This window comes from Prunus avium, chromosome 4 (assembly GCF_965620075.1).
Source record: "Prunus avium chromosome 4, drPruAviu1.hap1.1, whole genome shotgun sequence".
In the NCBI taxonomy this organism is placed as follows: domain Eukaryota; kingdom Viridiplantae; phylum Streptophyta; class Magnoliopsida; order Rosales; family Rosaceae; genus Prunus; species Prunus avium.
This window is the reverse complement of record NC_142287.1, coordinates 11383195-11408265: the sequence shown is the minus strand read 5'-3', so window position 1 is coordinate 11408265 and position 25071 is coordinate 11383195. Positions and strand designations below refer to the sequence as shown.

Genomic DNA, 25071 nt, shown 5'->3' with positions numbered 1-25071 from the left:
AAATAATTCTCTGCCTGTTTTTTTTTTAATTTTATGTTCAGCACGTTTCAGGATTGATAAGCCATATCAATCCTGCTATCGAAGTTTATTTTTTGTTTATCGATTATCATCTTAAATTGGCTTATTCGCTGCCCCTCTAGGCATTTTTAGTCATCCTACAGGTAATTTCATGCACAATGAACACATATCACATACCAATATCCATATGGGGATAGAGTGTTTTGTTAAAACTTCCCGAAATCCAGCCATAGTGCCGCAAAGATCACAAAACCCATTCATAACATATTCATAAATTTAGTCAGAAACACCCAATTTTGATAGCCATTCAGAAAGCATGGTAACCCTAAAATAGAAAAAACATAAATTGAAGGAGAGAGAGGCTTGAAGACTAACCTTCAGATTTGATCTAGAGAGACGTGTAACTCAATAAGAACTCATTCTCCTTACTTCTCTGGCTTGCAGCTTTTTTATAATGCCTTTAACCAACAAGGATCGCAATCTCTATTTTCTAGGGTTTTATCAAGGTTTTTGGCGCTGTGTGTTTTTTTTTTTTAATGAAAAGTTTGTTGCTATTTTTTTTATGTAAGTTTTGGCACACTGGAAAATATGAATTCCCGCACTATGGAATTTGTGAAATGACGCCTATTTTGTTGGAAATTAAACTCGGGAATTTGATGCCTCAATTTCCATGATTTTTTCCACTCATTATTTAATAAATTCCGCGCTTAAGTTGCCAAACAAGGGAATTGTCAACTTCTCCTCTTAAATTCCACTTTTAGCTAAATTCTGAGTTATTTTCGCTCATCCAAACGGAGGGTAAAGTTTCTTTCATTTTATTTTTATCTCAATTATCTTATAAAATAAATATTATAATAATATTTAGATGTTTCAATTCATGATGATAAGTATTTGTGTTATTTAGATGTTTCAATTCATGATGATAAGTATTTGTGTTGGTTTATTATTTAGCAAGCCTATTTTTACCATTTTAGACAAATAAACGTGGACAAACTCCTCCAAGTAAAGGATTCCCATAGTATTTTTATATGTTTTAATCATAACCGTTATTATCAACTAAATGATAGGGTAGAAGCTAGATTTCATTTAACTAAATCTTATTTTGTTAAAGCTTAGTTTTGTTTACCATCTCACATGCATGAAAAATTGATAAAGCGGAAAAGTTAGTCATTAACTTGAGAAACATCCACCTTACTAACTAGGGGCACTAGACTTAGTTTGTTGCCAACCTGTGGCATAGCATGAGAACACCTCATGCTATTATTCCTTGTAGATGGCAACAATTGCTTGGTTAATAGACTTAAGAGTTATCTAGAATTTAATTGGATAATAAGTGTTTGAATCATTATCTTTTATCTTGCCACCATTACAATGACTAGTTATCCAAAACTCGGAGTCCAAGGTTATCACGTGGTCAGCACTGCTAAAATATGATATTTGGTTTGAATATGTTAGGTTAAGTTTTATTCTTCTCCATAAGGAGGTATATATAAGAGTTTACATGAGTGCTTTACAAGGAATTAGATACAGTAAAGGATTAGGAAAGTATCTCTTAATTATACAATGATTTGACAACTATATAAAATAAGAAAGTAAATCCCTTAATTAATCAAGGAAATAAATCTCCTTGATTAATCAAGAGACTCACTTCAACACTCCTCCTCAAGTTGGTGCATATACGTCACCAATGCCTAACTTGGTAAGTGAGTCATGAAATACTCTGCCACAAACAGCTTTGGTTAAGATATTTGCCAGTTGATTTTCTGATTTTACGAATGGTAGGCAGATGATCTTCCTACTTCTCAATTTTTTCTTTGATAAAATGTCTATCCACCTCAACATGTTTGGTTCGATCATGTTGAACTGGATTATGGGCAATATCAATGGCTGACTTGTTATCACAATGTAACTACATTAGCTTTTCTGGCTTGAAACCCAATTCTGTCAATAGCCTTCTGATCCATAGTAATTCACAAACTCCATGAGCCATTCCTCGATACTCTGCTTCAGCACTAGATCGAGAAACCACATTTTGTTTTTTACTCCGCCAAGTGACTAGGTTACCTCCCACAAAAGTGAAGTAACCTGAAGTAGAGCGTCTATCAGTAATGGAGCCAAACTAATCAGCATCTGTATATCCAACAACTTCGAGATCCGATTAACTGCATTCCTATGAGACACACTACGTGAATGCATAAACTGACTAACCACAGTCATAGCATATGCAATATCTGGTCTTGTGTGGGCTAAATATATCAATCTTCCAAGAAGACGTTGGTACTGTTCCTTATTGGTTGGTTCTTGATCTATGTCTTCACACAACTTGTGATTCATCTCAATGGGTGTGTCAACAGGCTTACATCCAAGCATTCTTGTTTCAGTGAGTAGATCTAATATATACTTCCTTTGGGACAGAAATATACCAGTTGTGGACCTTGCTACTTCAATTTCGAGAAAGTACTTCAAATCACCTAAATCCTTCATCTCAAATTCATGAGAAAAATACTTTTGCAGTTTCAATTGCTCTTTTGTGTCGTTTCCAGTTACGACTATGTCATCCACATAAACAATCAATGCAGTAAGTCTTCTTCCATCACGCTTCAAGAACAAAGTGTGATCCGCATTACTCTATATATATATCCAAAATTCTTCATAGATTTAGTGAATCTGCCAAACCATGCCCTGGGAGATTGTTTTAACCCATACAATGACTTTCTGAGCTTGCAAACTTGATTCTTCTTGTCACGAGCTAAGTTACATCTTGGTGGTAAGTCTATATATACTTCTTCTTCCAAGTCTCCATATAAGAATGCATTTTTTACATCAAATTGATGTAATGGTCAATCGAGATTTGTTGCTAGAGACAAAAGGACTCTGATAGTTTTAATCTTGGCTACTGGGGAAAAGGTCTCTTGGTAGTCTATCTCATATCTTTGTCTGTACCCTTTCGCCACCAATCTAGCTTTATATCTTTCAATGGATCTATCTGCTTTGAGTTTCACAGTACAAATCCATATGCATCCCACTGTCTTCTTTCCATGAGGTAATGACACGAGTTCCCATGTGCCATTCTTCTGGAGAGCTCACATTTCTTCATTCATGGCTTCTTTCCATTTGGGGTCTTCTAGTGCTTCAGTTACACTATTGGGGACAGATATGTCGGCCAATTGCTTCACAAAGTGTACCCGTGACTCTGATAATCTATTGAGAGATACATAATTGTTGATGGGATATTTCCCTTTTGCATTAAGATATGCTTTATAGTGGACTGGAGGTTTGCCACTGTTCTTCCTTTTTGGAATCTGATATGCTGGCTCTGTGCCTTATGAAATCAAATCATCATGGGATATTTCATTAATGTTCTCAGTTTCAGGAAAAGATGTTAACTGAATGACGTCCTCAGCAGGTGATTGGTGTGGAACTGGATATGAAGAATTCTCTAGTGCGGGCAAAAACACCTCAATTTTCTCCTCCGGAGTTTGGCAGCAGGGAGACGATTGGTCGTGGTCCTCTGGGGACCAATCATTTTGAAGCAGATTAGGCGTAGGCGGATTTTCGAGGAGCGACCAGTCGCTTCCAAGTTGCGACTGGTGGTTTTCAGGCAGATTCATATGCGACTAGTCGTCTTCAATATGCGACCGGTCCCGTGCATCTTGCGACCGATCGTTTTCAGGTAGAGACGAATTTGAAGGAAAAAATTCTAAAACTTGGGAAGTGTTGGCATCGCGATGCTTCTCCTGTACGGCTAAAAAATATATATATCTTGTTCCCGGAACACAACATCCATAGAAGTATAGACTTTTTGACTAGGAGGATGGTAACACCAGTACCCTTTCTAATTGGAGGTTTACGTAGATGACATGTTGGTCAAGGCTCCTTATCGAGCATATCACATTAATGACCTTGCTAAAGTGGGATGAAGAGTGCGAAGCAGTCTTCCAAGACTTGAAGGCATACCTCACTTCACCTCCCCTACTTTCTAAGACCCTACAAGGTGAGGACCTGTTCACCTACCTAGCGGTGTCTGACTCACCGGTCAGCTCAACTCTCATCCGAGAAGAGTTGGGGGCCCAACATCCAGTATTCTACACATCAAAAGCTCTCATCGATGCAGAGACTCATTATCCGAAAACAGAGAAGCTCATTTTTGCCCTTGTAGTTTCCGCGAGAAAGTTAAGACCCTCTACTACCAAGCTCACCAGATCATCATCATGACAAAATTTCCTTTGAGATCTATTCTTCATAGTTCCAATGCTTCTCAGCAACTCATGAAGTGGGCTATCGAATTGACTCAATATGACCTTTTCTACTAGTCGAATACTACTATAAAAGTTCAAGCTTTAGTAGATTGTGTTGATGAATTTACTCCATCAATCGAAGAAGGGAAGTTGGTCAACAAAAGCAAGGAAACTTTGATAGTAGACAAGACCTTCTCCTACGATCTTGACTTGCCCAAAGACATGTAGCAGTTGCGTGTAGATGAAGCGCCAAATCACAAGGGAGCTGGAGCAGGCGTCATTATAATCACCTCGAAAGGAACTTTGTTGAAGCAAGCCATCACATTGGGCTTTCTAGCCTCAAACAACAAAGCAAATTACAAGGTATTGTCTGCTGCGCAAATCTCACGGCCTGGGGTTCCGAGGCGAGGGGATGTGCGTTGACACGTGGCTTCCTGCTTTTGGATGCGGTGCGGTTGTACGCGGGCGTGCCAACACGGTCTACCATGCGTCGAGATGTTGATGTGGATAGAATGGTCAAGTGATGCGCCTGTTTGAACTCGTCTTCTAATCAAACGATTGTAGCCGAGAGAGGAACTGATCTCGGCTGTTAGGTTCACGGCATGAGCTACAAGGCCGTTTAGGGGTGGTGAAAATAGTGGGTTTTGGGCGGTGCTCCGACGCACTGCTCAGTGAGCGACGATCGTATGATATATGGGGTGAATGAATGAGTAACAGAGATGATGCTCCGGCGCCTTGAAAATCAAGGGTCGTATGATATATTGATGAATGGATTTTCCTTACAAATTAACACTACTCCTAGGAAAGCAAGTAAAGATATTGAAAGTGCATTACAGGAAAATATAATTTGCTCAGTAGGAGGCTTTTGTTTGGTGTTTGAACCTTGTGAATGTAGCTTGAGCCTTGTATTTATAGGAAGAGTTCTTAGAGGAGTAATCGAGGCTAAAAATCTGCATGGTGGAGCCTGATTAGAGCAAGTGGGTAGTCCAATCGACATTTGGGATCGTGAAGCATGGTGGTGTGACCCCATAAATCCCGGTGAATCTCGGCCGCCGCCCTAATCTTGGGTTCTGCGCTTCTGGCTGTGGAGACGCATTTATTGTTCTGATAGTTGGTGACCCAATCTCTCAAATTACAAGAATTCTTGTGAGAATGTCTGCGTCTAATCACTCTGATTCCTATCACCAAATCCTAACTTCAGTCACTTCCCACTTTCCCTCGTGCATTAAATGCTTATTCGTGGCCAATGAGTTTGCTGCAATAAACAGAGGCATTGCTTCATTAAATGAAGCGTGGGACCCTGCTGCCACTTCATGATCTGACGTTAGTACCTTTGGCTGTGATTTTGTTCGACTTCGACCTCAGCCTATAATCAAGGCCGAGATGATCATGCTTTCGTAATTTTCCTTTTGCTTTTTAGGAAGGCCAAACATCTTGGCGAAACGCCGCGCTTTAGTTTGACGAGCAAGTGTTAGGGCCGAGAAAAAGGGGCCCCTTCGGTCAGTTCATGGCCGTGATTTATTAGGCACAAGCAGGTATTGCTCGTTGGACTATGCTTAGCAAGAGAGCTATCAATCAAGAGGTTGGCCATCTATTCAGATTCCTAGCTTATCACCAATTAAGCTTTAGGATGATCCAGTACCTCGACAAAGTTCAAGAGCATTTGAAGGCATTCCATACCTTTACCATCCAATAAGTTCCCGGAGTAGAGAACACTCATGCAGATGCGTTAGCAAGCCTAGGATTAGCGTTGGACACCCAGTTTAGGCGCTCAATTCCGGTCAAGCACCTTGATCAGCCAAGCATTGAAGAGGCAGAGCAGCCTAACCTGATGCAAATTGATGAGGACCCCAACTAGCAAGACCCCATCATTGACTACTTGGTGAATGAAAACTTGCCAAGAGAGAAGTCCGAGGCCAGAAAAATCAAGCAGAAAGTTGCGAGATACTACATGCAGGGCAACAAGCTTGTTCACATATCATATTATGGTCCTCATCTCATGTGCATAAAGTACCTGCAAACTCTCAAAGTGTTATGCAAAATCCACGACGGCAAGTCACTTGCCCAAAAAGCTCTAAGCATAGGCTACTTCTGGCCAACCATGCGCCATGACTCTACGGAGTATGTCAAAAGATCTAATCGATGCCAATGCTACAAGTCGGTCCCAAATCTACCTGGCGAAGTGTACCATCCACAGAATAGCCCATTGCATTCATGTAATGGGCCATCAACTAGTGGGTCCCATGCCACTGGCTCCAACTAAGAAGGGCATGACGATTGTGGACACTGACTACTTTACTAAATGGATCGAGGTTGAAGCTCTATCCTCTACTAAAGAAGCGGATGTGGAATGATTCATCTAGAGAAACATCATTTGCCAGTTCGGCTACCCACAATTGTTGGTCATAAACAACAGATCGCAGCTCATCAGCAAGCAGATTATCGCATTCTTTGCAAAGTATGGCATCAAACAGAACTTGTCAACTCCAAGATATTTGCAAGGCAATGGCCAAGTAGAAGCATCCAACAAGATCATGTTGGACTGCTTAACAAAAAGATTAGAAGGGGGCAAGGGAAATTGGGTCGATGAGCTTCATGGAGTCCTATAGGCTTATCGCACCACCAAAAGAAGATCAACCCCCTTTTCTTTAGCCTATGAAATTGAAGCAATCATTCCACCCCATATCACTGTTCCATCCATGAGCGTCGAGGTGGGCAACATTGATCAAAACTACGAGTAGATAAAGCTCAACCTCGACCTGCTCACAGAGGAACGAGAAAAAGCCATTGTTCGAGTTGCAGCTTATCAGCAGCAGTTGAAGTCTTACTACAACAAGAGAGCCAAGGTTAGACAATTTCAACTTGGGGACCTTGCACTTAGAAAAGCCTTCATCATAGTGTAAAGGCAAGGATAAAAAAAAAATATATAACTTAGTTGGGAAGGCCCCTATGTGATCAGCGGACCTGGGGGCGGAGGAAGCTATATACTTGATACCATGGAAGGGAAATAAGTTTCAAGACAATGGAATGTTTATCACCTCCGAAGGTACTACCCGTAGAGCCTCTTCTTACCAGCAGGCGACTAAGCACTCTACACTTCAGTTGAAGAAGAAGCTGCTTTTGATGTTTTTCAAGTTCATTCATTTATTTCCATTCAATAAAGTGATGTAATCACACAAACATCAATACAAGTTCAAGTTTTTCATTCCACAAAGTTTTCAAGAAATAGTTACCCTCGCTAGAGGAAGACACCCTTTCCGTAAGGGTGGGTAAACATGTCACCCTCGCTAGAGGAAGGCACCCTTTTCGTAAGGGTGGGTAAACATCTTAGCATCCTCCGGGATATGCTCAACCCCCGAGCACATGGTAACTAACTCAGCGATAGGTTACCCGTTAGGGGTGGCAATTTCGGGCACAACCCGTTACATGACTCGAAACCCAAATGAGAATTTAGCGGGTTCAACCCGCACGATTAAAATTCAGGTTATTTTCGGGTTAACTCGCCATGACCCGTTTAATAAACGGGTGGGTTTCAAGTCAACCTGCCAACCCGCTAAAATACATGTGTAACCTGCCAACCCACTAACCTGTTTATTTGTTTATTCTTCATTTTTCTAATTTTTTTAAATATCTTTTAGTTGCTACCACTTAGCGGGTCAATCCGACACAACTCGAAACCCGCACAAGAACTTAACGGGTCAACCCGTGCATGACAGGTTTATTAAATGAGTCGGGTTTGGGTTGAACATTCCTAACACGTATATAATCTTGACATGACACGAACCCGACATGACACGACCTATTACCAGCCCTACCCGTTAACCTAGCCAAAAAGACGATGAATTCGAGAGGTTCTTCAGCATCTGAACAAAACACTGATCCATTCCGCAAGATCTGAATCTCCTTGTGACTATCTGCCGACTTAGGCACGGGAAACCTCCGTCCTTTTTGCATGATCTGAATCTCCTTAAGACTATCTGCTGAGTTAGGCGTGGGAAGCTCCACCCTTTCAGTTTGATCTGCATCTCCATGAGACCATCAACTGACTTAGGTGATTTTCAGGATGAGTTGTTTGTCTTTGATATCACTATGTGGCCATTGAAAGAAAAATGACTCAAAGGTGATTTTCAGGATTCTCGACAAGCTCACAAGGGCAAGTGAATGTACAACAAGGGATCTCTGCTCTTAGTAAGGAGAGAGAATGCTCCAAAGATATGATTGGGAAATCTTTGCAAAGTATCGGATATGATTAGAAAAGAAGTTTCTAAACATAACCAATGTAATCATATAAGTGGAAAATTTATATTAGGGTTTTGACAAAAGTATCCATACCCTAATAATATGGATTAGGACTCAATTGCATGACAATTCCAACTTAAAAGGTTCTTCACCTTTTCTAATTAGCTTGGATAACCATGACATGCTACTAGGCGTCAACCATGGCTTGTGGAACTCTTGTAAGGTTCAACTATAATTAGCCTTCACTAATAGGAAGAATTAAATGATGGGATTTAATTCACAATCAACTTGGAGGAGTTGAGACAACCCACTGCCTCGCTAAAAGGAACCTATGGATCGCACACCAAAAAATGTAGTTAGAAGAACAAATGAAGAATAAGAAACTTGAGAAATAAATTAAGAAAATAAGATGTTTAAAGTCAATGGTCAAATCAAAGTCAAGGTGTTTGACCAAGTCAAACTATTCGGACTATGGTCTTTAAAACATTTTGGGCCAAATGGCAAAATAGCCCAAGGACCCGTTGGGCCTAGGAATATGTGTTGTATGACAACACAAGTTAAATTAGCCCAAGAGGAGCCCAAGCAACACTATGGCCAAAATTCCCTATTGGGGTTTGTCCTCGTCCTTTGTATTGGCATAAATGAAGCCACACTTAGGCTATTCTCAAGTTAAGGTTTGAGCCTTCTAAGAAATTGGGTTGTGGTGTTGAGAAGAATGAGAAATCCTCTCCTCCACCTTTGCTAAAATCGGTCACCAAGAGAAGGAATCTAGCATCTCCATTCTCTTGGTTGTTTCCTTTTTCCATCCTCTAAACATTTGGTGTAGTGAACTAGAAGGTAGCTATTTGGGTACCTTGTGAAGAATCCATGATGATATGGAAGAAGGCTTTTCCAAAGGTGAAAACTTGGAGACCCACCAAGAGAGCTTCAAGGGGAAAGCTTCATCATTTCCTCACTTCTTTTTCTACATGAATGAGATTAGACCTATAAAGATACTTGGGAAATTGGATAGCATTATGCTCAATAAGAACTAAAATTCACTTCCGCCTCTTTGAATGTTTGATTCATGTATGTGGTAGTCTAAGAGTCAATAAATTTAAATGTTTAAATATATGTTTCCTTCACTAAATTCCATTAATCAATTTTTTTTTGCTCCCTTTTAACTTTTAATAATACATATTATATTTCTGGTTAAGTGCAATTGTTTCCTGCTACATATTCCTTTATGTCAATTTTAAAAAGTTACGTATTGACGCAGAAAAGTTCAGGTGCCACAAAATATTATGTATGCATGTTCATTTGAGAGAACAACTTCCCATTGCTTAAAAAAGGTATGAAATTATTTAAACATATCGACTAACAATATATATTTTATATATATTTAAATGGAGTTAAATACTTATATGAATTGTTCTTAAATAGAAAAATATTATCTTTTTTATTATGGTCATCCAAATATGCGTGGTTTCCTCACACCATATTGTGGAGGGCGTTATCACTTGCATGATTATAGAGGGAGAGGCAGACATCCAAGAGGGGCAATAGAATTATTCAACTATAGGCATTCATCACTACGTAACGTTATTGAACGATGCTTCACAGTGCTTAAGACTCGCTTTCCTATTATGAAGTTAATGCCAAATTATCCAATCAGGAAACAAAGACGCATTCTCATTGCTTGTTGTACCGTGTACAACTTCATTAGAATGCAATCAAGAAATGACATCATATTTCATCAATATCAAGCCAATGATCTTCATGTGGTAGATGAAGAAAGCTTTAAAGTGAATCAAGAACACATCCATTTGCATAAGGACAATGCCAATGAAATGAGTGACGCTAGAGATCACATAGGCGGAGCAATGTGGATGGATTATATTCAGAATCATTAGTCTTAGAATTTATTTAGTCTAGAATGTTTTAATTTAATATGTATTATTTAAGACTTGAAGACCAATTGAGTTTGTTGATCATATATGTATGGTATTAAAATATGGATGTTAAAATAATATGTTTAATATAATTTTAATAATGTTTATAAAAAATATCTTAATTATAAAAAATAAAATTAAAAAATATATATTTAAGAATTCAACCAAACAAGTTTTCAAATTTTAAAGTTTCAAAAACAGTTTTCAAATTTTAAAGATTCTAAAATATCAAAATAGTTTTCAAATTTTAAAGATTCTAAAATATCGATAATATCGGTGAAATATTACTTATTATATTATCATTTTTTTGGGAGGAGAATATTTGAAACCTATCCATGCAATTATCGTATAAATATCGATAATTTCTGGAAAATTTCAGATCCGAGAATTTCTCTCTCTCTTCAACAACATTTGGACAAAATATTGGGATATTGTTGATAATATCAAGATATGCACATAGAATGATAATAATAATAAATAAAAAAAACCATAACCGCACATACACAACGGGATTTGATGCCTTTTGGGATGGACTTCAGCGGCCCACAGAAAGAATCCGAGACTCAAACCTCGAATGATTTTGCAAGTTAACAATTACATGCAAAATTATTTTGGGGATTTATCATTGGATGAATACTCTTCACAGTACACTTACTTTATATATAGAGACGATGAAGAAGACAATGAAAATTTTGAATCTCATAAGAACTCTATGTGGTACTAAGTCACTCATGTATCTTACCATGCAATGTATAAAGTGTAAAATATTGTAATAAATCATTATAAATAAATGATTATGGTGTGTTTAATCTTCTTTCATTAATTACTACATATTTTCTACACTCGCACAATGTTTGTCAGCTCGATATACAATCAACTTAAATCAGTCAAACCCACCATGCAATGCATTTCCTTCCCAATTTATTTTTTTGGTGATAAAACAATAGCTAATTGACTAAATAAACATCCTCTAAAGTTTCAATCAAAATTTCCAAGTCTTTCTTATAATTTCTGTGGTTTTATTCAATTTTTATCGATATCGATATTTCCAAAACTCCCAATATTTTAGACCTTGCAAACAACTTTTTGAATCTTAAAAAATGAATTTGAGAACTCTTTGTTTTTAAGAAAAATCACAGTTTTTAAGTTCCATATTTGGATAGGATACCAAAAGGGGTGCGCATCGAAATCGGAAAATCGAAACACCGAGCTGCATTGGATAGAAAAAATGGGAAAAAATTGTGTTGACTGAAAAGTCAACAACCGGTACCGAACTGGACCAGGTGTGTTTTATTTTTTATTGTTTTAAAAATTATTTAAGCTGCATGAATATTTACCCAAGCCCAACTTCAAAGTACCTCTCTTTTCTAGGCCCAATTATCTCTATTTACATGAAATTGGGTCATTTGTGAATTTGTAAGTCTAAAAAATAAAATTTTAGTTGAAATTTATAAATAAAAAAAAACTAATTTGTAAAATATAAAAAAAAAAATCCAGTCCAAAATTGGAAAAAATCATAAATCGCATCGAAATCAGTTTTAGATTGGACCGGTCGGTTTCATAAATTTTTTTTCCCCAAAATTGGACTGAATCACACCAATTGAATAGTACCGATTCATGTTCCAATGTGAGATAAAAGTCAAACCGGACCAGAACGTGTCCACCCGTAATACCAAATATTGTTTCGGGCTTGTTCCCACATTTTACCCAAACAAAAAAGGCTTGAAAAAAAGCTAAAAATATCCCCCGCCACTCCCACGCCGCGCTTTATTTTGAAGGTCGCTTCACTCACTCACTCTCTCTCTCTCTCTCTCTCTCTCTTCTTCCTCCCTTCACAAACACACGCGCGCCCAAAATCAAGGTGACCTGTTTGAATCATTTCTAGGGTTCCATTTGACATCGCACTCTCACTCAACCATGTAATCAGGGCGTCTTTGAATCATTGCAATTCAAGGTATGAACTTTCTTCTTATTAACACTTCCACTAACTTCAATTGTCATAATAAATCTGCTACATTTGTCCTTACGCTTGAATTCTTTTTTTTTTTGGTGTGTGTGAAGAACATTCCTTTATTAATTAATTAATTAATTAATTCAAATGAATGATTGAGGAGGTGTTGCATAAAAGATTTTGGTATGAAGACGCCGCTTTGCGCCTGAAGATGCAAATATGTTGACCAAAACCAATGCATAGGAGGGAATCACATATGAGGCAAGAGTAAGAGTAGCAAGACAATAGCCATTTACTTAGCCATTATATTCCCTGTTTTGATTATTCTGAGTGGGTTTTGGTTTGCGGGTATGTGCTGTGCAGTCGTACCGAATTGGGTCAAGGTTCCAACTCTGCCCAGACGCCGTTTAAAGTTAGTTTGTTGGAACATGTCAAGGCACTTGATAATTTCTCAAGCCCAAATAATGTTTTGAGCTCAAATTTCCTTTTCTCCTTACCAACACAAAAACCTCATGCTCAAGAGGCAACGGCTATGAGGTATGTTTTACTGTTATCACATTCAGCATTACTTGTTATTTGGTGACAACTGCACAACAATTTTATTACTTGGTGATTGTGGTATTTGGTTGGGGTATAATAATAAATAAATAAATAAAACTAATGCGTTTCAGTTAATTACAGGATTTGTTGTTTATTTCAGCTAATTTTGAGTTAGTCCCCACTCTTCTGCTTTCCTCGATTTTACTAATTCATGACTCTGGATTCCCCTCGTTTTTGGTATTACTTGAGCTTGTGGATTTTTCTCTTAGAAATATCGATTACTTGTAATACACATGGATTGCTTATACAACTTGATACATCTCCAGAGTTCATTTGGACTTTGATTTTCTAAGAGTGCTTCTATTCATGCTTTTTAGCTCAATGGCTTGTCGAATTCAGAATATTGGAAGATTACCAAGTGCACAAGTTCAAAAGGTAAACATGTTGGATGAGGAGTAATCCCATTTTCATTTAAACTTGGTTCTTAGGTGTTTCTTTATATATTTTTTTTCTAAAAATTCTAAGTTCCATTCCTTATGCTGTGTTATCTTCTTGGTGTTCACAAACTCTTGTTCTACCACCTCACCCTGAGTTTTTCTGATTGGGAAAATTTTGGCAGGCTTGGCATGCCCTTTCTAATCTTCAGATTTCTCATAGGAACTACTCAAAACCTGGAAAAACTGTTCTAGTTAAGGATGCTAGTTCCAGGTATTGTCGTGATGTTGGAAGAACTGCTACGCCAAGCTCATGTGACATTGATAAGAGTCGCACACATATGCAAACACATCAACACATGAATGGAACCAATTCCAGGAACAGTGAAGCTGCAACTTGTTTGGGTAATCATTTTCCGTCGAGTAATGTTAATGTTGCAGATGTGGGAAATTTTTTTGGGGGGCAAAGTCAGGTCAGAGCATCAATGGTCAACAATTTTGATTCTCGGGTTCCAGGAGGATCATTTAGCAACAATAGTGTCCATACCAGCCAAATAAAACACTCTGCAAAAGTTTTGGTTAATGACATCGATGATGATGATGAAATACTTGAGGTAATTCATAAATTTCATTTAACTATTTTAAATCATTGTGGTTTAATTGTTGCGTATTAATTTGGCTGTTTTTGTAAATATCTGCTGAATATGGCTACTATTGTTAAAATCAGAAATGAAAAGTTTCTAACCAGTATGTCGTTCTTACACCTTTAATTATGCATTATTTTGGATATTGACTTAAAGTACATCTAGTGAATCCATGTTACTTGTTCAATATCATTTGGCCTACTTGTGTGGATGTTGGTGAATGAGGTGTTATGTTTCTATTTGCTTCAAGTCTTATTTTATGGTGTCTTGATTTATGCAAGTGCTGATTTCTTTGCACTCATCTATCTCATGCATTTACTCTGGTTTCAGAATATTGATGTTGACCAGATAGTGGAACAGTACCAATCAAGTTGCACACCTCAACCATCGATCTCTAAGCTTCCACCCATTACTCCATCTATAGATAAAGATAACATTGCAAGACAAGAGGTGACTAGTTTGCCTCCAGATTTGTGCTCAAACTGCATTCATGGGTTTAAGGTATGCTTGTCATCCGTATTTTGCTTTTTGTGGTTCTATCTAATTATGCGGTCAGCTTGATGTGCCTAATTCCTGAATCTAATACAGATAGGACTTTGCCCAGAAGCTGCAAGTCATTTGCAGGAAATGAAGGACACGCTAATTATCATATCCAATGAACTGCTTGATGATGTTAATGATCTCAGTCCAACGCGAATAGAGAAGCTTCGCCAAGATAGGTTTGCATACTACACACTTTCATTGTTATTTGAATTTCTTTGTGAGAGTCAAGCTAGATATACAGAGGGAATTGTACGTAAAAAGAAACCAGTGAAGGAAAATAATGGGATGGAGACAAAAAAAATTATGGGTCCCTAGACTCTCTACAAGTCATATAGAGCTCACAAAGCTTCAGAATATTTTTGTTGTTTTGTTGTTTCACAGTCATTATAATTTTTTTATATTTTACAAATAGATGAAGGAAAACAGTGTATTCCCATTGTTAGGTTACAGCTTAATAAGAAGATTCAGCAGCTCGAGAGATATCTTTGTAACAACTCATTGGATGAGGAAAGACGGAAGTCACATTTTTCTGCATCCACAGCAACTCCCAGGCCTTTCCAATATGAAACACCTCAAGCAGCTGCATTCAGGACTGAGACCATGAGATTTGATTCACAGGTTCAATCACAAAATGTCCCAGGAGATTATGAAAGATGTAATTCGTCATCAGTTTCATTCTCTTCTGTGGATGGGTTTGGTTTCTCATCTTGTCCTGTTGAGAGGGAACCATACATCCCAAAGTTTGTTGAAGTTAACTACATTGAAGGTTCTAATGACAACAAGTGGAGTGGTAATAATTTCCCATGGACCAAAAAGCTGGAGGTGCTCATCTAAATCATTCTCATATTTCATATTGGCATTACCTGTCATTGTAATTCGTAATTGTTGTTTCACTGCTATCAATTTCAGGCCAATAACAAGAAAGTGTTTGGAAATCACTCCTTTCGCCTCAACCAAAGAGAGGTCATTAATGCTACGATGAGTGGCTATGATGTTTTTGTTTTAATGCCAACTGGAGGGGGTAAGAGCTTGACATATCAGGTAAAATAATTTTTTTCAAAGCCGTTACCAATTATGTTCCTTTCATTTTAAGGCCTACCACATATACCGTTCACTAGGAGCAGTTCTATGGTTTGGTCATCTTAAGTTTGTAAGTAGTTTGATTTTGTGGGTATGCTTAGTTTATCGGTTCAGTTTCTTGGCCAGAAGCTCTTTAGCTTTTCTACCTTTCCCGCAATATATAGGCCAAGTAACTTGCATCTCCTTTATTTGTTTCCCGCGGAGTTGGTTCCCTCTTTGCAGGAAACTAGACAGACATTAAACAGTTTATAGGGTTTACTTTGGTTTCTGTATCTTGCAGCTCCCTGCCCTAATTTGTCCAGGAGTAACATTGGTAATTTCTCCCCTTGTGTCACTTATTCAAGATCAAATAATGCATTTATTGCAGGTAATGTTTTTTTTTTTTTCTTTTTTTTTTCCAGCCTTTAGTTCATTTAGATTATTTTACTTCCTGCTATCCAACAGTGCGTACTTATGTCCTCTCTTTTGGCATACCCTAGGCAAACATTCCTGCTGCTTACCTAAGTGCCAATATGGAGTGGACTGAACAACAGGAAATCTTTAGAGAGCTTAATTCTGAATATTGTAAATACAAGCTGTTATATGTCACCCCAGAGAAAGTTGCGAAGTGAGTTTTCGTTATCTAATACTTGCAAACACTTTATTTGTATGTCCTCTGCTACTTCAACAGCAACACTTTAGGTATGTCGAACATGATAATTATAATCTTACAACTGAAATAAGTAAGTTATTGTATGCTAATAAGGGCAGTGTGAAGTAGCATTTAGTTTCTTGGCACTAAAATGACAGAGTCATTGATAGCTTATGGTAATCCAGAATAGGCTCTTGATAAACCTTCTATGGGAGAGTTTTATGACATGCTGACTGTCCTGCTAAACAGATATATTTTGTGAAGTTGATATTCCTCCTTGAGCTTTTAATCAAAATGGTGCTAGAATGGAAATCATACTTATGCAATTCGCAGGTTTGATAGAATTATTATTATTGGTGTTATTATCATGGGCATTTCTTTAGCTAAATTTCTTCTGGTCTATAGAGCCTGTGTTTATGTTTATGTTTTTCAGTTCAATTGAAAAATTCTCCTTGATTCGTGGGGAGTGCTTCGTCGAGCGGTTTTTGAGCTTTCTTGTTTAGGTTGTGTCTTTAATTGTTTGATGGACTAAACATCCATTTTTTTAACTGCCTCTTTTCTCAATAAAATCATCATGTCCTATAAGAAAGATTGGATTGAAAATTCAAGTTGAATGCCTATCATAGCACACTGTAGAAAATCAGAATTGGTTTTCTACTGAATCAGGGATTTTCTGGTATTATATTCAGCACTCACCAAAAGACTAGGAATTCTTTAGAAGTCTTAGTATTTCATAGATTAATAAAATGTTTTATCTCTCTCATAATTTGTTTAACAATATAAAAAAAAGTTATGAGAGACAATTTTATTAAAGGACTACAATCACCATACAAAACTTAGTGAACCAGAAGTCCGCCATCAAAATGATACAGTTCTAACAAGCAAATACAAAATACACCTACATTTTAAAAGAACTCTAAAAACTATCGTACAACAGCTCCCCTATCTAATAAAATTACAGAAAGTGAAAGATCCCTAAAAGCTGGAGAAAGAGAAGCCTGTAAGGATGCCCAAAGCCTGACTCTTTCCCTAGAATTCTCTTCTATATCTCCACTATAGTTCTCGAATTTTCTTCTAATTCTCTCCAACCAAATTACCCAAAAGACAGCTAACACAGCGCAATTCCACGAATTCTTGCATTCCTTCCGCCACCAAAAGACATACTTTTCACAAAGCATGTTTGAAACCAATTAACCCTTGCCTCCTTGACTAACCGCCACCACAGCTGCAATGCATATGAAGTTATGGACAATGTAAAAACAATTGAGTTCCAGATTCTGCCTCTGTTTTGCACAAATGCAGCTGTGAGGAGAAATACAAACATTGAATCTTCTTCTTTGTACCAAATTGCAAGTATTTACTCTTCCATAAGCTATGATCCAACCCAAAACATGAACCTTAATAGGAACATTAGATTTCCAAATCATTTTAACAGGCTGGAACACAGGCAGCGATTGCTTATTAGACAGAAAATTTCAAACTCTTACAAGAGAAGACCTGATGAATCTAGTTTCTGCTTCCTCCCATCTGGCCTACGTGTTAACAGCTGAAAATTCTCCAAAACTGTCAATAGAGCTGCAGGCTCCCCAATCTCCTCTTCTCCTAAGTTTCTTCAAAATCGAAAATTCTAATCCACTTGACCTCACCTACTCTGCGAACTCAGCCATCCTATAATTTGGAAGGAAATCTTGAGCACAAAGGTAATTCACCTACCCAACTATCTTTTAAAAATTATGAGTGTTGTTACTTCTTGTCCACAGTGAATGTGATATTTACTGGTTAGTTCAGGTGCCTCTTTCCTCTCAGTAATTATATTTTCTATAATTTCATTCACAAATTCACAATTTTCTATGCACATAGTATGTGTGCAAGTCAACCTTAAAACTAGTTCATTATTTGCCAACCTTGAGTTTTTAATTATTTGTTCCTCTCCCCTTTATCAACCAACTCTATTACTGTTAATACTTATGGCAATAGCGAATTGGGTGATCCAAGTTTTTGTTCCCAGCCTTATTATATTTTCTGTTTCAATTGCATATTGAAATGAATGTCATAGTTTAAGTAATTACTTTTTTTTTAAAGATAGTTTAAGTAAGTAATTAATCCTGCATAACTTTTTAAGATACCAATCTTTTTTTTTTTTTTTTTTTTTTTCTGCAGAAGTGATGTTCTTTTACGGCAGTTGGAGAATTTAAATGCTCGTCAGATGCTTGCTAGGATCGTTATTGATGAAGCTCATTGTGTGAGTCAGTGGGGGCATGATTTCAGACCAGATTATCAGGTAGGGGCTTTATTAAAATTTCAAGTTCGTGATGATTGGATTTTTCTTCTTGATTGTTTTCCATTTAATGTCAAGCTATTCTTTAAAATGTCCAGGCTCTTGGTATCTTGAAACAGAAGTTCCCAAATACTCCAGTGTTAGCTTTAACAGCTACTGCAACTGCTAGTGTAAAAGAGGATGTTGTGCAAGCTCTTGGTCTTGTTAACTGCATTGTTTTCCGGCAAAGTTTTAATCGCCCAAATTTATGGCAAGTGTTGAACAAAGATAAACTTTTGATCTATGTTGAAGTCATAAATTTTCCCAAACTGTCATACAAAGTTGAAATTATGATTCATTCTGTTCGTCACAGGTATTCAGTTATTCCCAAGACTAAGAAGTGTCTAGATGACATCGATAAGTTCATTAAAGAAAATCATTATGATGAAAGTGGAATAATTTATTGTCTCTCAAGAATGGACTGTGAAAAAGTTGCTGAGAGATTGCAGGTTTGATTTTATCATGATCTCTTTGTAGTTGAATGGAAGTCTTGTTTTCTTATTATTTTTTGTTTCTGTATTTTATACTAGAAAGTCGTTATTGTTGCTTATTCAGTTGTTGCTTCATGAAAATTTAGCTACTGTTTGTTAATTGTGTAATCTATGACTTTTGATATACATATTTTTTCACTTTCTCTGCCTATTTTGCTAAAATGATGTTTAAAATGCGTGTTGCCAAAGGGACATGGAGATATACCTTTCTTTTGTCGTTATGGGTTTAGCAACTCAAGTTTATATATGAAAGCTTGGTTAGAAACTCCAGGCTTCTATGATTTGCATGTAACTGCCAATAAAATTTCTTGCATCTGTTCTGTTTATGTAACTTTTAGCAACTTTTGCAGAGAAAAATTTGGGCAGATTTTTCTGTTCAGTAACTTGGTGTTCTCGCCAAATTTCAGTACAGAAATCTGTATTGCTTGAGGAGCGGGCCATAGTCTAAGAAATTTATGTGCTGTACAGAAAACTTGGGAACATAGTCTAAGAACCCTTGATGTCTGGGAAAGTTCAACAATTAAAGTTAAATCAGCTCCTCTTTGGCATGAATATCATTTTGGAATTGTGTTCCTTACTCTTCTCTTTTTCGTGAGGAGAGGGAATCAAACTAACCTTTAGAGATTTTCTTTTTCCTTTTTCTTTATACAAACAATTTTTCCAAGTTTGACATGGAGACTGGTCATTTGCTTAATCAATAACATTAAAAATGTATGTTTGATGTTCCTGATGTAAAAGGTGATGCATAATATTTTTAAAAGTTCTTAATTCGTAAGAAAACTTATTGCATGCATGTTGTGTGCTAAAGATAAAAAGAAATGTTAGCATCATGAGTATTTAAAAAAAAAAATTATGTTGTGATTTATTTCTCTAAGAATTAAGTTTCATTTGAGAGTGTACCTGTTCAGGAATGTGGACATAAAGCAGCATTTTACCATGGTAGTATGGATCCTGCTCAGCGTGCCTTTGTCCAGAAGCAGTGGAGTAAAGATGAAATCAACATTATCTGTGCTACAGTGGCATTTGGAATGGGTACATAAACTTTTGCTGATTTCTGTCTGGATTAATTAAGGTCGCTATTACTAACATTGGAATTGGAATTCAGGTATCAACAAGCCAGATGTACGCTTTGTAATTCATCACTCTCTCCCGAAGTCTATCGAAGGCTATCATCAGGTATCATATTGTATTAAATTGCTTCTTTGAGATTGCAAAATCTAGATGTGAAACTGTGAACTTTTGGAATTTAGCTTAATGCTTCTGAGCTTATTTCTTAGTAATGTTTTATGTATGAAAGCTTAGATTACTGATTTCTTTTAGCTCATTGCATCACTATGTTTCAGGAGTGTGGTCGAGCTGGTAGAGATGGTCAGCGTTCATCTTGTGTGTTGTATTACAGTTACAGTGACTATGTAAGTTGCAGTAGTAAAACTAATGTCTACTCGGTTCTTGTCAGTTCTGTATTTGGACAATGGGCATGCATTGGAACCCGAATGGCCTCTAGGTCAAATGACATGTCCTCTCATAATGTCCTGCCCCCATGGTTATGTGGGGGAGGGTGATGTGGCCAGTTCAAGACTTGTTTGGGGTGCTGAGACAATTATGTCAAGCAATAAATGAAAAAACAGAAAATAAAAAAAGGAAGAGTTTGCATTCGACTGTTTGATCATGCTAAAACAGTAGTGATTAACGTGTTCTTTCATTCTTTTTCATTTGTATTCTGCTTGTCTGTCTCTACAATTCTTTTGCAGATTCGAGTTAAACATATGATTAGCCAAGGAGTTATAGAGCAAAGCCCATTGGCATCTGGATACAATCGTACCAATACAGCTAATTCTGGGAGAGTACTGGAAACAAATACCGAAAATCTTTTGCGCATGGTACTTGATTCATGTGTAGTTTTGGGGGTTTCTATTATTATATATTTCTTGTTTAACAAATATGTACTAAATTAATGACTTGAACTTTCTCAGGTCAGTTATTGTGAAAACGATGTTGATTGCCGACGAATTCTACAGCTTATTCATCTTGGAGAAAAATTTGATTGTACAACATGCAAAAAGACATGTGATAATTGTTTGAAGATTAAAAGTTTCGTGGAGAAGGATGTCACAGGGATTGCAAAGCAACTGGTTTGAAACTTTTATAATTTTTGAGTTGCTTCTTTTGGGAGATGTTTGTCAAAGTTTATATTATGACTATCATTTCCTTGTAAAATTTTGCAATCCTTGCATTGTTTGGGTAGTCACTTTTGCCACATGTTGTGCTTAGGTTGAACTGGTGAAGTTAACAGGGCAGCAGTTTTCGTCATCTCATATTCTTGAAGTCTACAGGGGCTCCTTTAGCCAATTTGTATGCTTCAACTTGAAGACATGCACTGTCCTTTCTACTTTTTGTCATTATCTTCTTTGATGGTATATTTGCAATGTTAGGTCAAGAAACACAGGCATCAGACTGTGAGCTTGCATGGAGTGGGAAAACATCTAGCCAAGGGTGAAGCTTCCCGTGTATTACGTCATCTTGTTACTGAGGACCTTCTTGCGGAGGAAGTCAAGAAAAGTGATATTTATGGATCTGTATCATCAATACTAAAGGTACTTCTAATTCCTTCAAATGGCTCATGCTGCTTTTTTCATTAAAGATGATCGTGCTTGAAAAGAGAAAGAAATGCAAGAAACTGCCACTTGTTGTCATCATCTGTTTTTCCTTTTTATTTATAGAAATTACATGTGTCATTTTTCATTTGTTTTCAGGTTAATGAATTGAAAGCGTGTGAACTTTTCTCTGGCAGGAAGACAATTCTAATAAGGTTTGGCTTGTTAGACATACGTCTTTCTGTTTTATTGTCACTACTCTGTTTACTTATTCCATGTGAGTATTGTATTAATATGTGAAAGATTTTTGTATTAGATCCTTGGGGAATTTTTTTATCTCCATCAACCATGCATGTGCAGGAGTGTCCAATACTATTACTATCAAATAGGAACAGCCAAGTGGTAGATCCACCTTATTCATAAGGCCCATTCCCTGTTCAGCTTGAGTGGTCTCCCCTAAACTGTGTAGTAAAACTGTTAGGACACATTCTTTACTTTCATTTTTTACCCTTCTCAAGTGTTGGTTATATATCATAAGTTGGTCAATTTCTTAGAGATGCATGCAATATTGGGGGAGGTTTTGTAGTTTTTTGAATACTAAAATCATTATACTTTGCAGCTGATGGGACATTGGATGTGCTCTATGTGGTGTTTTGGTTGCTAGGTTCTAGTCAGGTTTGCCATAGGCCCTTCGACTGCGATGAACATGCCTGCTTGTGTAGAATAATTAGGTCTTTTACAACTAAGAATAACATCTTGGATAGGTTCTGGCTTATCTAAATGTCTTTCATGGGCACAACTTATTTGATTAAGTTTTTGTGTTGTTGGCTAATCTTAAATAACTGAAATATATTCTTTCTATTTAATCTTATTACACATGCTACGAAATACTTGTTTGAGCCTAGTTGTCTGCAAAGAGGGAAACACTTCTTTTGACCAAAGTGTTTATATTCTTGTGCATTTCAATCTAAGTCTGTAATTTTGTTTATTTTCTGCTGTACAAAAATGCACACAACACTATTGAGACTGACATCTTAAATACATTGTAGATTCCCTTCTTCCGTAAAAGCTTCTAAACAGAAAAACTCTGAAGTGATTTCAGCTAAAGGCTCACTGACATCTGGGAAGCAGAGTCCTCCACATATTGGCACTGAACAACCTCAATCCAAAGCAAATTCGGTATATTCATACTAGTAGATTTATGTATATTATATATAAACGTAAATTCTCTATGCAGGACATCTGATCTATATATATATAGTGTGACTATGGAATGGACGTCCGTTGTTTATTAAAGAATGGACTATTGATATGCAATTGATAATGTGTCAATATCATTCATTATAGCCAGCAAAAACAGATCTCTGTCACATGATACATGGATACACATATACATATGTTTTATATATATGTATGTTGGCAAGACACATATGTACATGTATATTTATTCCTTTTGTCAGTACCCTATTCTGCTTGATGAAATATCTGACTACCATGAGGGCTGAATCGAGCTATATCAATTAATTAATTTCTTTTAAATTCCATAACAGGATCTATCTACCAAAATATTTACTTCTTTGAAAATGCTTCGAACTAATCTCGTTAGAGAATCTGCTGATGGGGTCATGGCATACCACATATTTGCGTAAGATTCTTACTCTTTTTTATTTTTGTTTGCGACTTAATAGAATAAATCTATTTAGTACCAATTTGTTTCCGGAGGAGAGGAAGGAAACCACTTGGGAAAAGTTGCTAATCATTCAGAGTTGGAATTTTATAACGAGGGGTCTTTATAAGCGTCTGCTTGTCCCTTGATCTTTAGATGATATCTTCTGATAAGTTGCTGTTCTTTTTGAGTCAGGAATACCACGCTGCAGAACATGAGCAGCAGAATTCCTAGAACAAAGGAGGAACTCCTTGAAATAAATGGCATTGGCAAGTAAGTTATACCGTACCAAGATTATTTTCTGCCTACCTAAAAAAAATATACTCAACATTTTTGGCTCAATTCAGGGGTAAGTTGGGCAAGTATGGAGATCGGATACTTGAAACAATTGAAGCTGCCATAAAGGAATACTACAAAACAGATAAAAACGGCACCAGTAGCAATGACAGTAATGATATAAAGAGGAAAAGAGATGGCAACAACAATGGGAATGAAACTTTTGATGACGACGACTTCACCAAAAGCACAGATCGGTCGAAGAAAAGGGCACCAAAGAGGCAGAACAAAACTATTGAGGCCTATAGTTTTGCGGAGCCAGATTACCCCCAATTGATAGACGATGAACTAGACTTATATGGCTATGACTTTGAAGTGAATGCTTCGGATATGAAAACTAATCAGAATGCTGGTGGAAGAGTGCTGCCTCAATGGTCAACGCCTGGAAATGGGCGACAGTGATAATTGTAATCATTGTGAGTATTAGGGTCATTATTATCAGATAAAACTGTCTTTTCTTTTGGATACAATGTGAAAAATGTGGGAGATGAGACTCTGACGGCCTTTCACATTTCTTCTGGCTGTTGGAACAAGGTTTCTCTGTCCCATCTACATCTAATGTATCACGTATTATGTGCAATAGTTTTGTAATACTTGCTTGCGGCAAATTTCTGTCTTATAAATATTGTTATTAGAGAAACATGCTTGTTTCTAGTAACTGTATAACTACCATGAAATCCCTATGTACATGACTAAGAGTTGCAATGGTAGTTCAACCATAGCTGTGAGTATTCTCTGCCTTCCACACCTACTTTTTTTTTCCGTCTTTAAATTTTTTTTTTTTTACCATTTACAATGGAGGGAATCAAACCCTTCCGAGTATAAATGCATGTAGGATAGAAATTCTGAAGGTAGTCACCCTATTTCAAGGGTGGAATCCACTTGAAATTGCCAACTAGAAGGATGTAGATATGGTGGTTACAGTTACAGATGGAAGGTGGACACCGAAGGGTGCTTGTCACCTGAAATGACCATGGAGCTTCTGAGAATAGGATGAAGGCTAAAATGGATTCAGATTTATCTGATTGAAGAACATTTAATACACTTTTCTTGGTTTGGTTTGGACTTTGTTCAGGCTTGAAGTAGTAGAATTACATGTAAGTTGCTTCATGGACATTGATTTTGTTTGACAGGCTGCATGATATGCGTGCTCTTCAATACCATTAGCTTCATGGACACTTATTTAATAGGCAGCTCCTTGCTTGATCTCTGAAGGGGCTCCAAAAACATTGAGCATCTTTGGGCATACCCAAAAGAAAAAATGAATTTTAACGACTAGGTGATAATGTCAGCTTAGTTAAATTTGCGTATTATATAAAACAAATCAAATGTATTATACATATATGTATGTATTTTATTTTTACTACACTTTTTTTTTTTACAAATGCTTGAATAGTACATATCAAATTAACGTATTA

The 25071-nt window shown here is 36.9% G+C and overlaps 1 protein-coding gene across 6 annotated transcripts; it reads left to right on the top strand.

The window, feature by feature from the left end:
- The first annotated feature begins 12120 nt into the window (after positions 1–12120).
- On the top strand, positions 12121–24384 carry LOC110761047 (ATP-dependent DNA helicase Q-like 4A). Of its 6 annotated transcripts, none has more exons than XM_088252177.1 (26): positions 12121–12380; positions 12541–12638; positions 12741–12914; positions 13295–13352; positions 13537–13965; positions 14326–14496; positions 14584–14714; positions 14982–15360; positions 15448–15579; positions 15899–15985; positions 16098–16225; positions 18410–18530; positions 18626–18777; positions 18880–19015; positions 19966–20089; positions 20163–20233; positions 20401–20469; positions 20809–20937; positions 21031–21189; positions 21329–21409; positions 21490–21651; positions 21811–21866; positions 22701–22830; positions 23202–23296; positions 23513–23590; positions 23665–24384. In XM_088252177.1, exons 2-26 carry the CDS (start codon positions 12613–12615, stop codon positions 24053–24055), a joined length of 3669 nt encoding a protein of 1222 aa, XP_088108303.1. In that variant the 5' UTR covers positions 12121–12380; positions 12541–12612; the 3' UTR covers positions 24056–24384. The 6 variants fall into 6 exon arrangements, with proteins under 6 accessions (XP_088108303.1, XP_088108302.1, XP_021819115.1 ...); XM_088252176.1 differs by having other exon boundaries at positions 12538–12638; XM_021963423.2 differs by having other exon boundaries at positions 12488–12638.
- The last annotated feature ends 687 nt before the right edge of the window (positions 24385–25071 follow it).

Bases quoted from the DNA above. Each gene is read 5' to 3' on its own strand.
- LOC110761047 (XM_021963421.2), top strand. From the start codon at position 12,613: ATGCATAGGAGGGAATCACATATGAGGCAAGA. The intron at 13,353-13,536 runs GTAAACATGTTG...AAATTTTGGCAG, and splicing joins CAAGTGCACAAGTTCAAAAG to GCTTGGCATGCCCTTTCTAA. The intron at 22,831-23,201 runs GTATATTCATAC...ATTCCATAACAG, and splicing joins CTCAATCCAAAGCAAATTCG to GATCTATCTACCAAAATATT.